This window comes from Nomia melanderi, chromosome 3 (assembly GCF_051020985.1).
Source record: "Nomia melanderi isolate GNS246 chromosome 3, iyNomMela1, whole genome shotgun sequence".
NCBI classification, from domain to species: Eukaryota; Metazoa; Arthropoda; class Insecta; order Hymenoptera; family Halictidae; genus Nomia; species Nomia melanderi.
In genome coordinates this window covers 23,937,196-23,953,976 of record NC_135001.1, presented here as the reverse complement: position 1 = coordinate 23,953,976, position 16,781 = coordinate 23,937,196, and the positions used below count along the sequence as shown (strand labels likewise).

At 31.5% G+C, this 16,781-nt stretch overlaps 5 protein-coding genes and 1 long non-coding RNA gene across 20 annotated transcripts; 2 read left to right on the top strand and 4 right to left on the bottom strand.

Moving 5' to 3' along the window:
* Positions 1-4: 4 nt before the first annotated feature.
* On the bottom strand, positions 5-2,977 carry LOC116429336 (phosphoribosyl pyrophosphate synthase-associated protein 2). 8 transcript variants are annotated; one of them, XM_031982171.2, is made up of 7 exons: positions 2,776-2,977; positions 1,425-1,522; positions 950-1,358; positions 616-888; positions 407-553; positions 119-290; positions 5-32 (listed from the first exon to the last, which is right to left on the bottom strand). In XM_031982171.2, the coding sequence occupies exons 1-6, from the start codon at positions 2,833-2,835 to the stop codon at positions 132-134; spliced, it is 1,146 nt and encodes a 381-aa protein (XP_031838031.1). In that variant the 5' UTR covers positions 2,836-2,977; the 3' UTR covers positions 5-32; positions 119-131. The 8 variants fall into 8 exon arrangements, with proteins under 8 accessions (XP_031838031.1, XP_031838030.1, XP_031838036.1 ...); XM_031982170.2 differs by having other exon boundaries at positions 5-290; XM_031982176.1 differs by having other exon boundaries at positions 5-290; positions 2,665-2,802.
* Exo70 (exocyst complex component 7) lies at positions 2,163-6,937 on the top strand. Of its 3 annotated transcripts, none has more exons than XM_031982168.2 (7): positions 2,163-2,309; positions 3,432-3,668; positions 3,888-4,426; positions 4,501-5,052; positions 5,125-5,359; positions 5,463-5,732; positions 6,027-6,937. In XM_031982168.2, exons 2-7 carry the CDS (start codon positions 3,437-3,439, stop codon positions 6,296-6,298), a joined length of 2,100 nt encoding a protein of 699 aa, XP_031838028.1. In that variant the 5' UTR covers positions 2,163-2,309; positions 3,432-3,436; the 3' UTR covers positions 6,299-6,937. The 3 variants fall into 3 exon arrangements, with proteins under 3 accessions (XP_031838028.1, XP_031838027.1, XP_031838026.1); XM_031982167.2 differs by lacking the exon at positions 2,163-2,309 and adding an exon at positions 2,839-2,990; XM_031982166.2 differs by lacking the exon at positions 2,163-2,309 and adding an exon at positions 2,863-3,014.
* On the bottom strand, positions 6,444-9,389 carry Rac1 (ras-related protein Rac1). Its single transcript, XM_031982179.2, has 3 exons — positions 9,238-9,389; positions 8,382-8,769; positions 6,444-7,738 (listed from the first exon to the last, which is right to left on the bottom strand). Exons 1-3 carry the CDS (start codon positions 9,270-9,272, stop codon positions 7,583-7,585), a joined length of 579 nt encoding a protein of 192 aa, XP_031838039.1. The 5' UTR covers positions 9,273-9,389; the 3' UTR covers positions 6,444-7,582.
* A 20-nt stretch (positions 9,390-9,409) lies between these two features.
* Positions 9,410-16,078, top strand: LOC116429338 (uncharacterized). 6 transcript variants are annotated; one of them, XR_004235476.2, is made up of 8 exons: positions 9,410-9,554; positions 12,576-12,826; positions 12,889-13,088; positions 13,170-14,082; positions 14,540-14,780; positions 14,870-15,123; positions 15,770-15,942; positions 16,022-16,078. It is a non-coding gene; the product is annotated as an uncharacterized LOC116429338 (long non-coding RNA). The 6 variants fall into 6 exon arrangements; XR_004235475.2 differs by having other exon boundaries at positions 13,170-14,471; XR_004235474.2 differs by lacking the exon at positions 14,540-14,780 and having other exon boundaries at positions 12,903-13,088.
* dpa (disc proliferation abnormal) lies at positions 10,324-13,743 on the bottom strand. The gene is made up of 8 exons (XM_031982161.2): positions 13,600-13,743; positions 13,168-13,511; positions 12,152-13,044; positions 11,763-12,082; positions 11,406-11,683; positions 10,920-11,320; positions 10,638-10,848; positions 10,324-10,522 (listed from the first exon to the last, which is right to left on the bottom strand). The coding sequence occupies exons 1-8, from the start codon at positions 13,697-13,699 to the stop codon at positions 10,427-10,429; spliced, it is 2,643 nt and encodes an 880-aa protein (XP_031838021.1). The 5' UTR covers positions 13,700-13,743; the 3' UTR covers positions 10,324-10,426.
* On the bottom strand, positions 14,589-16,712 carry LOC116429335 (facilitated trehalose transporter Tret1). Its single transcript, XM_031982169.2, has 2 exons — positions 16,563-16,712; positions 14,589-16,244 (listed from the first exon to the last, which is right to left on the bottom strand). The coding sequence occupies exon 2, from the start codon at positions 16,215-16,217 to the stop codon at positions 14,823-14,825; it is 1,395 nt and encodes a 464-aa protein (XP_031838029.1). The 5' UTR covers positions 16,218-16,244; positions 16,563-16,712; the 3' UTR covers positions 14,589-14,822.
* Between the last annotated feature and the right edge of the window lie 69 nt (positions 16,713-16,781).

Sequence of the window (16,781 nt, the reverse complement as noted above, 5' to 3'; positions counted from 1 at the left end):
ACAATTTTGTACAGACTAGCATGTTCATTAATCTGTAAAATAATAAACAAAATTTAATAGATATGTTTAGAGTATGGTCCCAGGATGTGGAAACTGCTTTATGCTTAACATCTATTACTTCAATGTATTTTTTAATCTTCCAAAGTGACATTTTTAAATAAATACGACATTGATTCCTTATTATGAATACGTCTAATAGCCTCAGCCAGCAAAATACTGATATCGACGGTTTTTATTTTTGGGCACTGCATTTTTTGGACATCATGAGGTACTGTATTTGTTACAACAACCTTCAAACAACAAATACAAATTTAATATTTAAAATTTATTTTCATATGTAGCTAATCAAATTTTTATCAATTCTTATTTTAATTCTGTCGTAAATATTAATTTCAAGTGGTATTACCTCATCGATTGGAGACTCTTCTATTAATCTTGGTGCATCAGAACTTAAAAGTCCATGCGTAGCTAATACATAAATTTTATACGCTCCCCTTTCTTTAAGAACTTCTGCTGCAGCTACATAAGATTGAACATCATCTATCATGTCATCCTGAAACAAAAGTTAAATTTTATATTTCTTTCTTTTACAAAATATAAATTAGATTTACATACCACCATGATAGCTATGCGTCCACCCACATCTCCTACAACATTAATTGGTGGTTTTTCTTTGGCAGGATGCATTGGAACACCAACTCCAACTTCCATTGTTCGTGATGCTAAAGCAGGTGGAGAATAACGTCCATCATTCATATCTGATTCCGCTTCTCGCTGTTCTCCATGTATCACTGCTATACCCAAACGTAATCTTTCAGCGTAGCTGGTTGCTTTTTTAGCACTACCAGGATTTCTGGCAACTATTACAGAATTATGGTAATCTGGAATCTAGTAGAATAAATTTATAAATAACAAATGAAAATGTATAATAATTGTATTATCTACATACAGATTCTTGAATATATTGAAGTAAAAATGGACTAGCACGTAAATTATCCACTGGAACATCGAAAAATCCTTGTATTTCTTTCTGATGTAGATCCATTGTAATGATATGAGTTAATCCACTCTTGCAAAGCATTTTTGCTAATAATTTTGATACTATGCAACCACGTTTACGCATTTTACATTGTTTAGAGTATGGTAAATATGGAATAACACCAACAATATTTTTTGCTGAAGAAGTTTTGCATGCATATGCCATAATCAGAAGTTCCATTATATTATTATTTACATCCTTTGTGCCGGTTTGTATGATATACAGGTCTTTACTGCGTACAGAGTCTCCAATCTCGACCATGGTTTCACGATTTGATTTATGATATACGGAACATCCTCCATGCTTAACGCCCAATCGACTTTAAAATAAAGGAATAGCATATAACATAATAACATTATACAAGCACATATTTATAGAAACTTACTTAGCAATAAGATTTGCAAGCTCTGGATGAGAATTACCAGCAATAAGTACAATATCAGAAGATACAGGTTTATCCATATTAAGATTGTTTTCTAAAAGCTAGAATATCATACAATTTATTCAGATATTAATATTGTTCATATTTCAGAAATATTTTTCCATTATTACAAAATAACGAAACTGTACTGAATTTTGTCAATATACAATTATAACCGAATAAAACGGTTAAATATTTTGTAATTTACAAACTTATGATAGTAGATTAAAAATTCATACTAAAATATGTCTATTAAAATATATTTATAATGATGAAAATAAAATTTTATATTTTATTACATGGCAATATTTTTCTAGCTTTATGAATGATATGTTACTAATTATTCGATTTAAATACACAAAGTAAAAAATCGAATTCGATCCAACTTTTTCGAGTTTTGTTCACGTTGGCCTTGAACGATTTACTGTGTACTTGCGTTCTAAACAGCTGCTTAATTCAGAAGTGCCAACTTTTTCTTATGAAGAAATAATTTAAGTATCATATAATTTGTATCGCGAACTTTTATATTAGCGTTTTAAATTATTGGAAGAAATACAACTTGTTTTTTCACACAGTTCTTGTATGTAGTGTCTTCAGTTGAATGTATTGTCATATGCTGAGTACGAAGTCGTAATTTAATTTTTCAATTCAGTAAATTATTTTCTTATATACATATATACATATATACATATATACATATATATGTAGCATATATACAAGTATTTGCCTACATGTAACGTTTTATATATATTCCTTTTAACTATAAAACTAATAACTATTTTAAATTTATAATTATTATACTTTATGCACGTTTTATGATCGTTATGAATTAACAAGAGTACGTATTAGGTAACGTATATTATTACCTCAGTTAAAGTTAATTAATCTACACAAAATCATTGATTTTAATTAATTTTTATTAAATACAATGGATGCAAGCACAATGTTTCATTATAATATTTATAATAAACAAATTTTGTCCAATGATGAATTCAAAATTTTGCAAGAAATATTTTCGATAGAAAAATTATATATTTTCAAGATAGTTTTTAAAGTATTTTATATTCTTGTATAGTATTATGAAACTTAAAGAACACAAGTTTCTTGTCCTTATATATATATATCAATTTATAGTTCAGAAGTTTTTAAGAACCAATAACGTGTAAAAAAAAGAATGAACTCATATCATAAAAGTATCAAGTACCTTATAAGTTATATTTCAAGTAAATTTTATCAAAGTATAAAGAATTCTTATAAATTTATTTACGTACATAAATGAATAAAAAGAACAATTATTAAAAATTAAGCACCATACCAGCATCCAGTGTTGGTGACACTGTCTAGAAAGTTGTAGTATAACCTTAAAATTTGACATTAAAAAATTACGTAAGAATGTTCTGTCATGTGTCAAACTTAGGTTCTTTTCTGATCGAATAGTATCGTTTATCGTGAAATGTAAATATTTGTAATATAAGATTAATTTTTAGTTATTGTAACAATATATTCTACGAACCACAAAATCGTTATCATGTAAGTCGTCATTTACAACAAAAGGTGTGTTTATAGTTGCATTATATCATTTAGATTTTATATTTTTTAATGGTACAAAAATTGATTTTGTTCATGCAAAACTTATTATTTTAAGTACTTACTAAGCTTTGGATGTGTATATAAATTAATGTTTCTGTAGAACATCTCGTAAAAATTGAAATTAAATAAAAGTTTATTTGTCTTGAATTTATACAATAAACAACGATTTTATACAATTCTTTATTTTTTATACTGTTATATATTACAAGTGTAATGATAGTACATATAAAATAAAGAAAGTATATATAATTTATTTTATTTCAAATTTTTATGCTTATATAATTCTTAATAAATAATTTTATGTTTTATAATATACTTGAAACCTAAAATCTTCATATTTATTGAATTTATTTTTCACATCTGTTATTTTATTATTTGCAGATAAGATGATGCACATTACTAGAGCAGATACTTCTGAACGAAGATTCGAGATACAATGTAAATTAGAGACAGAAATTGCATCCTTAGAAGCTTTGAAGGAAGCAGAAGAACGAAGTAGAAAATTAACTAATAATGTTGTGGGAATACTTTCTTCTCTGGAACAACGTCTTGCAACATTAAGGCGCACTATACTTCCTGTTTACAATGAAACAGGAAATCTTCAAGCACAACAACAAAGTATATGTTTTGTTTTTGTACAAAATAAGTTATAAATTTGCCTATTCTTAGCAATTATCTATAAATTATATCATAGTGTTTATCGTATATTGTGTTGGTTGTTTCTATATTCTTGGTAAACTTTATATTTTTAATGAATTTAAATTAAAAAAATTAAATACTATTTCTGATTAAATAAAATGAATGAAAGTTAATTGTACGTTTATTTGATTTTTACAGACATAGAAAGAACTTTAAATGCTTTAGATCATGCCATTGGATATTATGGAGTTTGTCAGGAAGTAGAAGGAGCAGTGCAAGCAGGTCCAGGAGGATCTGGAGGATTAGATAGTTTCTTAGAAGCAATGAATCGTTTATTTAATGCACAGCGCTATTTTCAAAAAAATAATCCAAGCTCGGTAGAATTGGAAAATGTAACGAGTTTATTTGTCGTTGGATTAGACGCTTTGTACGCAGAATTTCATGATATTTTAACTAGACAAAGTAAACCGATATTACCGATTGTGCTTTTGGATTTAATTGGTTCCGACGAAGATACCAGTGGCGAAGATGCTCCGCAATCTCTTTGTCAATTACCAGAAAGCATATTAGGAGACTTACTTAAAATTGCTGGTTGGCTCGAGGAGAGGGGACACCGTAAACATGTGAAAATTTATGCATCTGTACGTTCTGCAATTGTTTTAAGGTCTTTACAATTACTAAAAGAACATCAAAGAAGTGCTAGCGGTGGCAGTACACATGCTGGAAGTCCTTTACCAGTAAGTAATTTATATACACTTTACATAGAGTAACATACTTTTTTAAGGATTAACAATTATATTATACTTTGTAGAAAGCGAAATTTGGTAACAGACACTCGATAGGCGGTCAAGAAGCTAGTGGAAGGAGGGCTTCTAAAAGATTACAGCATGCCATTGAAAAGAAAGCCAGTAGAATGTTATTAAAAGCTTCTCAAACTACTGGCTTAGGATTATCCTTAACTGCATCCAGAAAACCGCCGCCACAATTGACTGGTCACTCTGTAGAGGATACAGCACCGGATGAACAAGAAATGGAAAATTATTTATTATTAACAGTTGGGCTTCACAAACTTATGCAAGCCGAGCGGTCACTGGTTGCCAAGATTTTGCCAATCACTTTGCAGGCACAAGTTTTAGAAGAGACTGTGCGCGAAGCTATGGATCTGGTAGCTCACGATGGTGAAAGTATAGCAACCCGTGCTAAAAGATGCATCGTACGACGTGACTTTTCAGCGGTATTAGTAATTTTCCCGATTTTAAAACACCTTGGAGAGCTGAAACCCGACTTGGAGCGGACTGTCGAGGGTTGCGATTACGCCCTTAGGTCGAAATTTACTTCCGTGCTTAATACTCTGAATGTAACTGTAAGTCATTCCAAAATCACATTTCTGGATTCACTCTTTTATCAATATATTAAATTGTGTAATTTTTGATAGGGTGCAAAAGCACTGGAAGACTTTGCGGAGAGCGTTCGAAACGAATCTAATTCAGTTTTACCTAAAGATGGAACAGTAGCAGAAAGTACAAGCAACGTGTTAGTATTCTTGGAGCAACTAGCAGAGTACGCGGATACCGCGGGAGTTGTTTTAAGACGCAGCACTGATATGGAGGGTACAATTTCTGTAAAACAATCGGAAAATATGTACAGGATCGTTCTGGGAACGTATATCAGTTAGTATTCTTTTTCTCTCTGTAAGATTCCTAAACTCTATGTTTATGAATCCATTGCCACGTAAACAATGTTGGTTACTTTAACAGAATGTCGTTGTTTCAGAGAAAGTATTAGCACAGTTAAATTTAGCACTTGTAAGTAAAAGTGACACTTGTTATTCGGACGCTGCGCTACGAGCTCTCTTTCGTTTGAATAATCATAATCACGTGGTAAATGCTTTGCGTCGTAGTTCTTTGATGGAACTGCTGTTATTAGCAGAGCCTACCGCGGAACAATCGTATCATGACATTTTAGTACGAGATAAAAGTAATTATGTGTCGACCACATTTACGAAAGCACGCACTTACCTCGAACAGCCCATCGACGAGCCAGGTTTGTTTCTTTGTTCCCGTAAATATTTTATCATATTTTATCATTTAAAAAAATAAAAGGCTAGTTTTTATTTTTGTTTATTATACATATAAAATTGCGTGTCCGTGACAATTCATTAAAATTTGTTGTAATTAATAATAATATGGAAATATTTAAAATTTTGTGAAATATACAAGTCGTGTAACATAATTACGGTAATTTATATATATATATATAATATGCGTGAATTATATAATAGGTAAGATAGAAACGAATACAAAAAGAAATTTATAAATGTTACCATTATATTCACAGAACCAGGAGCAAAAACGTTGAAAGAAAAATTCTTAGGATTTACTAGAGAATTAGAGGAAGTCGCAAAGTGTCAACGGTCTTATTCTGTACCTGATGCTCGGTTACGAGAAGAGTTACGGAAAGAACTTCAGCAAGATATAATCCCCCTTTATACAGTTTTCCATAATAAATATCGTGGAATATCATTTTCCAAGAACCCAACGAAATATATAAAATATACTCCTGAACAAATATCCAGAATGATCGATACGTTTTTTGACACAACGGCGTAATGAATAACTAGAACATTTTAATAAACACCCATTTAATAAAGCATATTTAGTTACATTATTTATGATATTTTTCATGGACTGAATTCCCGTTCCCCGGATAGATTGCACAGGTCAGTGGATCTGCGACGATTGAAATAGATCTCGGTCCAGCCCCACTTTATATATATTTATAATATATATATAAAAAACAAGTAACGTTCGATTTAGATTCAGCAGCTTATACATGTAAAATGATAGTAATAGGAATACAGTTTGAACTTTTACCATTTATGTACAATTACTTGCTATAGAATAATTCCTTCTTCCGTCTTTCTCTCTTGGCTTTTACGCGCACTCTTTCAAACATACGCTCTCACACATACTAAATTTCCCCACCTCTGATATTAAACTTTTGTATTGTTATTTCTTTAGCCATGTCGCGCCTGTCAATTACAGCAACATGAAAACGCAGCAGAGAGGCAGAGAATTAGAATCGCACTTATATTGCTCACCTCTAAAACTTAGATGACTATCTATCTTATACCATGGTATGTATATAGTAATATCAACCAATTTAGTTAAAGGTGGAAGTCATTTTATGTGATTTGCAACTGTATATTTACTATCGAACATATATAGATTAATGCATCGTTAACTCGCTCCGAATGGAATTCAATCGGTTGGAGAAGATCTCAACTTATCAGAGAAAAAATGCTTCTTATGGAAAAAGTAACATACACAACAAGTAAGAAATAAACAAAATTACTGTTTACGCAACTGCAATATTTTTAATACTTTATACGTTAATATTTACGCTATATTAATTTTTTCCCTATACTAAAGCTTTTAAAAATGGATAAACACTTTTTTTTATCTAAAATATACAATGCAAAATTGCATAAAATGGTTTACCTCTTCGATTAAATTGATTAGTATCCAGTGTGCACACAAACGCACATACATAATAATGTTTTGTTTCCTTATGATTCATATGTAATAACTAATATTAATAACACACTCTACTATACTGTACATTATCAGTTCAGTTTTTCATTTGGCTTTCTTGCTCCGTTCAGAACATTTAGCTATGTCCAAAACACTTAAATTGCGTATATTTTCTTCTCCTTTACCTTTTTATACGCATTATACAAATTTATTTGTGCGCTTTTATGGCAGATGCTTGTAGAGAGATGGACCATACAGCATTTTTTCCTTTATCAGAGTTAGATGTCCTGCTGCAGTCGAGTCCGATCGGAGGAGGAGTAGTACATTTACACGTGCTCCGCCGTTATCGGACATTTAATATTATAGGAGGAAACATTTGCGTTTTGGTTTCACTTGGAGAACCGGGCACAGTACTGCACGGATTGCTTCGTCGAATACTGTTTTTAATCCTTTTTGAGTCAAAGCCGAACATTCTAAATACTTCACTGCTCCGATTTCTTTTGCCATTGTTAAACCCTGATAATCGTGTAAAACAAAACCATTACTTTCGGTTAAAACATTTCAAACCGATGAACGTATCAATTTAATACAGGGACTTGAACTACTATACCAAACACCAATGATTTACATCTGCATAACCATTACAAAAATAGATTAATTAATAAAGTCAACAAAATATGTATCATTGACTATTAATATTATTATTGTCAGTATTTTCATTTGATCGCTCTATCATTTATATTTTCAAAATAAATTATAATGTAAAGTATTAAGCGATAATTGTATTTTTCTTAATGTGTATTCACAGTGTAGATTTTATACAGGACCTCGGTCCATCTAAGATGTTTTGTTTATGTAAATAGATACGAAAAAACTGAATGAAATGAATTTTCAAAGAATTATGATTAAAAGTTTCATAGATTTACTTTTCTTTTGTATTTTTTGATTTTGCAGATTTTGCAGATTTTGCAGATTTTGCAGATTTTGCAGATTTTGCAGATTTTGCAGATTTTGCAGATTTTGCAGATTTTGCAGATTTTGCGATATTATAATATTATAAATATTGTAAAATTAATGCTTTCATAAAAGAATCTTGACTTCAAGTCCCCGATTAAAATTCCTTGTTTAACTACTAAGTAAGTAATAAATTAATACATGCCTGAGGATATGTAATTGGTGCCAATTTCTTGTCTTTTAATCGTTCGATGGTTTCCTTGTCTTCGCGCAAATCTAATTTAGTCCCTACTAAAATGATCGGAGTAGCTGGACAATGATGACGCACCTCTGGATACCACTTAGCACGAACATTTTCAAAACTGGCAGGGTTGACCAAAGAAAAACAAATCAAAAAGACATCTGTTTGAGGGTACGATAATGGTCTCAGTCTGTCGTAATCTTCTTGGCCTGCCGTATCCCATAAACCAAGATTGATCGGTTTGCCATCCACCATAACGTTCGCAGAATAATTGTCAAACACAGTTGGAATATATTCCCCGGGGAAGGCATTGGTAGTGTAGCTTATGAGAAGGCATGTTTTACCTACGGCTCTGTAGAAATTATATTCAATTATAGAAAATTAAATAGATCGTATAAATCTAGAATAGTATAATCTTTAACGGAAAAAGGTTAATTACAGGTTAAACAAAAGTAAAAAGTTTTGAATGTATCAAAGAAAGTTGATAATGCTGTGAAACTTACAAGTAAACTTGAACATGGGAGAAAGAGGGAGGGGAGAAAAGAGATAATGAAAGTGGAGGAAAAAGATCGAGGAAATGAATTATATAGAATTGAACGAGAATTTCAAAATAAACCATTCGGTTTTTTCCTTAATATTGCAAAGTTGACGAAGAAATTGATAAAAATCCATTTAAAAGAATAACGGGTGTGGTGCCTGTTTTGAAATAGTGTTCTTGATCAGGAAAAACCAATCATCAGATCTCTAGATCGTAGTGTGGATCGAAAATAGGAGAAGACAAACAATTGAGAAACGTTATAATAAATTTGAAAATACTCACCCGTCGCCTACAACAACGCACTTAATGGCTTGCATCCTGAAGGTTGGGAACCGTTCACAAGTAGAAATATCCACGTAAATTCGCAGGAAGGGGGCTAGTTCGATTCGACAGAGCACGAAAGATTAAGAGGGACAGAGAAGGACTTGAAGTGTCGTGAAACAAAGAGAGAGAACGCATAGAGAATGAGTACAAGAGAGATAGATAAATGGTGTCAAACGTAAGGTAGAAGAAGATCATAGAACGAAAGAAAGGATAGATGGGAAAGATCGAGAGGAAGGAAATCTAAATAACGAGAAGGAAATTATCCACGTGAAAATGTAAAAACCGAGACTTAACAAATATTTCTTGTAATTTTTCCTTATTTTGTTGTGGGAAGCGCAGTAGGAGGTCTCTGCTTGAATGCAGCACTCCTGACCTCGATTTGTGGCCTCAATTATGATCATAGGTCTTTATTTATCCTTAAAGAATGAAAATGGTGTTTTTATGAACACAAAAAACTCCAGCGAAACTTACATATCTAATACTTTGACCTTATTACCATGCAAAAATATTAATTCCAAAAGAAATTTTCCGAAATAACTCTTTCAGTGAGAGGGCAAAAAATGTATAATCACGTATCAGACACAACCAATGCAATGGTGCATTCAATTGAAAAAAATTTTTGCGGATGCGCATTAATAAAACTCGAATTTATTTACTTTCGCACGAATTACACACAGTAAATACGAATATTTAATCAATTCAAATATTTTTCTATATTAAAAAATAATAGATAAAAATCAATTGTAGGGCCATTGATTAAATATATGTTTTTTAATTGAACATACATTCTATTCATGAAACCATATTATTTTACAGATTGTTCGGAAAATGTTATGTTATATAAGTGAAATTTCATGATTACAACGTAACTTTTCATTATAATTATTGGGTTCTCACCTATAAAATGTTGAATGAGTATCTCATTTACCTATTAAAAATCTGATCCGAAATGAATAAAAAATAGGGACATGTACTATGTTAGAAATGTAGTAAAAAATGTTAATTCGCAAATTAAAAGAATTATTTACAACTTGAAAGTATATGAAAATTTAAATGCTTTATTTAAAAAAATGTTTTCAACACCTTTTATAATGCATAGTTCATCTGGTCTTTTACAAAAATAGTAAAATGTATAATATATTCATAATTATGATATGCGAATACTGCTTCTTCCAATCACTGTTATTAGTCCATTATCTTGTAGTTCCCGTAAAGCATCTTCAAACATGTCTTTAGTAATCATCTAATAAAAAAATATTAATGTCATTATATATTATCAATGTAATGATAGTAGTATTTTTAAGTACTTTCAGAACAGAAATGGTTAATATAACATTGAATATACAGTCTTTACTAACCAATTCAGAAGATTGTCTAATTTCTGCAAGAAGTTTCTGTTGATTAAGTATGTGAATTTTATCCTTGTTTTCAATAATTTTTTGGAGTGCATCGCATAATTCCTTCTTCTTTTTCCGGGCTACCGAAGATATGCCAGTAGTTAGAATACTAATATCTATTTTACCACTTAGTGGGTCAATAGCAGATTGTTTCAGAGCTTCTCTGTGTAACCTATCACATAAAAATAAGTATCGCAATATATAATTTTAATAACTGTATATCTGTATATTTATATTATATACCTCCAAGCTTCCTCCACATCGTGTAACTCTACAATGGGACTTAATCGTAATTTGGCATGTGCTTCAGCCAATCTTATCAGAGATTCTAATTGTCTAGGGTATGCTGTTATTTGTCCACGTCCTCTCCCAACTCTTCTCATATCGACATAAGCTTGTATCAGCCTCTGTTGACTTTCTTCGTTGAGAACAGGTTGCACATGTTCCTTTGCAAAGACTATATAATCACGAACAATGCCCCTATTTAGTTGTTCATCTTCATTGTCTTTTGATGTTTTATAATATAAGGATACCATATGAGTTGCGAGTTTATTGTCATACGCATCATTTTGAGGATCTAACATTAAAAATATTAAATCAAATCGAGAAAGTAAAGTGTGGGGTAATTTCACATTTTCGACCACCTGAAAAAGAAAATATACATGTAAAAGTAATTTATAATCAATTTAATTAAATATTATAATGAAGTTATTTTGTTGGATACAATACAGTTTTATTTTTATTCCACTGAGATTCGCATGGATTAGCTGCAGCAAGTATACTGGTCCTGGCATTTAATTGACAAATAATACCAGCTTTAGCTATGCTTAAAGTCTGCTGTTCCATTACTTCGTGCAATACTGATCTAGCACTTTCATTCATTTTGTCAAATTCATCGATACAACATATTCCATTATCTGCCAATCCCAATGCTCCTGTTTGCAATATTAATTGTCCAGTTTCTGGATCTTTTGTAACGTACGCTGTTAAACCAACAGCACTGGAACCTGTAATATTTATTTATTGCACCCCTTAATTAATGTTATATATAAATGTTAAGGCCACATATAGTATATATTGTTCTACCTTTTCCACTGGTATATTGAGACCTTGGTACTAAATTATAAACATATTGTAATAATTGTGACTTGCTTGTGCCAGGATCACCACAGAGTAATATGTTTATATCAGGTCGAAAATGTTTTCCATGTATTGTTGAAGATTTTCTAGTTCCACCAAACAATTGCAATACAATACCTTTTTTCACATCGGTATTTGCATATATACTAGGAGCAATATGTCCTGCTAATTGTTCATACACATCTTTCTTTTGCGATAACATTTTCAAAAGTTCCACTCTTTGAGGTGTGAAATTATGTTCCTTGCCATCTTCTTGATCGTGTAGTCTAAATTATATAAAATAAATAATAAGGATAAAAAAAACTTTGGAAAACATTTAGCTATTTTCTTCTTACCGTTTTGAGTCATATTTTCTAAAGTGAACTACATCAACGTATGTTCTGTAAATAGCTTGCAAATTATGTTCAAAATTAGGCTTATGAGTAGCTGCTCTATAAATTCCAGTAACAGAGACTCTATCTCCAGGCATGACAGCATCCACTAAATTATTATGAGCAAATAAAATAATAGTATGAGGGGTCTGGCCTTGTGGCATTTCATCTGGAGCTTCTTGTAATTTTATCATTTGTTTGTCAGAAAAATGACTTAAATTATGTACTAAAGTGAAGGAATACTTATGCGAACAAGATGCACATACTGTAGGCTCTTTTGTTTTTCCTTTTTCAATTTCAACAAGAGTTGTAAACGCACAAATACTGCACTTAAAATAAGCTTCACGCATTTGTGGAATTAGTCTTGATACTCTAATCACCATTCCAGGTATAGTAATTAATTGATCAACATCGGTAGGATTCAATTCCCTCATGGTTATAATCTTGGCTACATTGAAAGGACGCACTTGTATTTGATGCTCCAATACTGCTGCTGGGAATTTTTCAAAGAATAATTCATTTGCAGCCATGTCAAGAGTTGGTATTACTTCTTGAGGATAAGAAACTAATTGTTGATAAATATGCCGATCAAAAGACTTCACATGAGCACAGTTAACATTTAAATATGGTTCTTCTAAGGTATGTATTTCTTCTAGCTTTTGAAGATATAATGGTTCTGATAAATTCATGTTTTCTGGTAGTTCATCATTTTCAGCATCTGGATCAATAAATTGTTGAAAGAACAATTTGAATTGCTCCTTGCATTGATTAATAACTACATTTGTTCCCCATACAACCAAATGAGGCCCAGCTGTATCACTTTCTGATGTTCCTGGGACATTTGGAACTTCCGGAATCTATTACAATAAATAATTATTCGTGTCATGCGAAATATTTTTCTGTAAATTCATTACTCTATAATTCAATAATAACATTTATGAGTTTGAATATTGAAAATATACTTTTAATTATTCACTTACAGGTTCTTGTAATGGAAACTGACGTAAACGTTTATCTGTATTAATATCAGGCCTATGTCGAATCGGAGTACCTCGAATTCCACTCCTTGGTGTACGAATCGATCCTAAAGAACTTGGAGTACCATAATTTACTGGTGATGACAATTGCAAACCAGTTTCCGATCCAATAATTTGTCCTGAGTGATCTGTCAGACGATCACCAGAACCAGCAGCACTATCATGTTCCGAGGAAGCAACAATTGTAGCAGTTCGATTTTCAGCATCTGCATTTCGTTGTGTGCCAGTGGTACCCCATCGTAAAGGAGTTTCCACATTATTTTCGACTCCACTGCGAATTGCAGCACCTAATATTCAAAGTACACATCACAAAAATTTCGATTAAGGAAGTACAATAGAATCACTATGACAATAACCTTTAGGTAAAATACTTACGCGGCGTGCCAAAAACAGAAGGAGATCTAGAACCCTGAGCTTGTCTTCTAGGAGTTCTACTTGGACTATTATTTGTCCCTGATGATCTAGGACTAGACATTATTTCTTTCAAAATTCCAACCTTTCTGTAGTATTTAAAAGCATCCACAAGTCACTTTCCCGCGTTTCTGATCTTATTCAATAATAAAGAATGGTATCAAACAGCATCAAAGTTCAAATTTAGCGACATCTACTGTTTATTTATGTTAAAGATAGACCACGGATTTCAGATATGTACAGACGTACATACAATGTATTTTTCCGTCTACCGTTCTGAAATATCGACACTGTCAAAAATGGCCCGATGCACAGCGGACTCTACCTGAATCGAACGGTCGACTACTGAACTATGTAAGACTGCAGTATGAAAACACTGTGCGCTTGGAAGATAATTTCTACAGCGTTACCAACTCTAAAAATTACGTTGTTGTCGAGCCTGGAGAGGTAGGTTTGTACATACCCTACGAAATTTGTCGGGGCTGACAACGAAAGGGTCCGAGCGATTCGTTTCCTCAATCGGCACGCCTTTTGAGATCGTCAAAATTCAAATACTATGTCCTAACCAGAATCAAAATATGAATCATTAATTATTCCATTAAATAATCACGTATAGACATACTTGTTCACTCATTTATAAATAAGCATTATATATGACCGCAATTGTCGAACAATTATCGAGCCAAGAAATAAAGGGCGTGAATTAAGGAAGAAGTTCTTGATTATAAAACAAAAGAAATCATTTTAAAATGTTTATGGAACGATACTTCATGTTATATTATATTACGCATAAATTTCTTAATTTGCAGATAAATAATAAATATAAATGAATCAAAGTAATAATTTGTCGAATTTTATTTTTTAAAAATTTGCAGGTATTTAATAAAACTATTTTTAATTGCAGATTGCAGATTTGCTGTTCATTAATATAATCTGTGTTATACAAGCATGAAAAAAATTCGAATGTTCATTTATTAAAATTATATGCACAAATTATCTTTCGTATATATTTGTTATAATTTTTACATACAGTATTCATTATAATTTTCAATATATTATTTCTTGCGTGAAAGATCTTCTGTTCAATTAAATACAACTTAGCCATGCATATTACAAAACAGTTATAAATTTGAATAAATAGTCTTGTAAGGAAACATTTTTAAAAGATAAATCTCAATACTCATCAATTATAAATCTTTCAAAATATCTTCCAAAGATTTACCTTTTGTTTCAGGAACTAAAATGTATACAAAGAAAATTGCAATTGCAGATATTCCAGAAAATATCCAAAATATAGCAGCCATAGATACTACGTTATAAAATTTAGTTACAATGAAAGCCAATAGCCAATTTAAAAGACCAGCACTGCTCGCAGCTACACCTTTCACTTCAGGTGCAAAAATTTCACCTAACATCATCCAAGGAAGCGGACCGAAACCGAGAGAAAACATAATAATAAATATGCATACAGATAGTAGAGGTAACCAGGTAATTGATTCAACGTTTACCTTAATATCATTGAAAAGATAATAGTAAACTCCAAGAATAAAAGTTGTTAAAAACAAAAATATTATTGATATTAATAGTAATATTCTTCTACCTACGCGATCTACAACTAAACTGCTTACAAAAACACTTATTACTTGAATTATACCAATAATAATAGTACAGATACTAGGTTCAATTTTACTGCCAGCTTCTTTAAAGATGGTAGTAGCATAAAATATAATAGTGTTCACACCACTAAATTGTTGAAAAATCATAAGACCATAAGCAATTATGAAACCTTTTAAAGTTACTTTAGATGCGATCATGGTCATAAAGGAAATTTTGTTTCTTCGTTTTTCTTCTATGATATGCTTTTTTTCTCGTATTTCACTCTCAATATCGTATTGAGCACCATATAATTTAATGAAACTTTTCCTGGCACCATCCTCATTGTTCTTTTGCAAATAATATACCGGTGATTCAGGCATGAATATAAAAACTATAAAAAAGATTAATGGAGTAATGGCAGATATAATGGACAATATAAACATGTTTACAAAGTATCCAAATATATATGATAATGCAATGCCGACTGTAAGAAGCAGTTGAAAGAATATTCCAACACTTCCACGAATGGAACTTTCAGATATTTCTGCTGTGTACATTGGTGCAGCTACACAAAAGGCACCAGATGCTGCACCAGTAATAAATCTTCCAACACAAAACATAGCTACGGAATAGGATAAAATGATAAGTAGCCAACCTACAGTGAAGGGAACCACCATTAACAACATTGAATTCTTTCTTCCAATTAAATCGGTAAGAAGTCCAATAGGTATACACATTGCTCCAGCACCAAGCATGGCTAATGAGCTAAGCAATGAGAAGTCATTTTCAGAAATTTTAAAGCCATATAGATCTTGTAAATCCTGTCCATTAGTACCAGCCGAAGAAGTCCACCCTAACACCATTCCCGCTGCTAAGGCTCCCAAAGTTGCAGACAAACAGGCAATATATTGAGGTAATCTTTTCGCTGGCTCAAATTGGTTTTCAACCAAAACATGCTGCGAAATTCCGAGGTTTCCGTTCTTCATGTTGTTGAAATTATTTCGCTGTAGAACCTGAAAGTAGTTACATTCAATTTAGTTGAAACCATGACTTCCCTTGGAAAACAAATCTTATTTCAAGCCAATAATATGGCTTCAAAGAATAGTAATTGTAAAAGAAATAATAAAAATAATCTGTTTTTCTTTGTTTGAATTTAAATTGCTTTTAATATTGAAACTTTATAAACTAAATTCCTACATATATCGCATCTGACAACAAATACTATGCTTTACGAATATTCTTTTAACTCGTTTTGTACAATACATAAACGTTTGTTAGTTTTGATGAATGATTTAATATTTGGATTTCATTTTATTGTTGTTATTACGTACCGTGTTATGTCACTTTATTATGATAAGGTGATGTAAATGTATCCCGTTATATCCCAGAGAATATCCGTGTCTTGGTCCGGTTATGCTTTAAGAAATACAAAACTTAAAGCACGAAATGTAGTCACTATCTTGACAAATATTCGTTTCTTATCAACGATATGGCTGGATACAGATTAATCTTGATTTAATCGACGTAACTGTTTATTGCCCGGCTTTTAA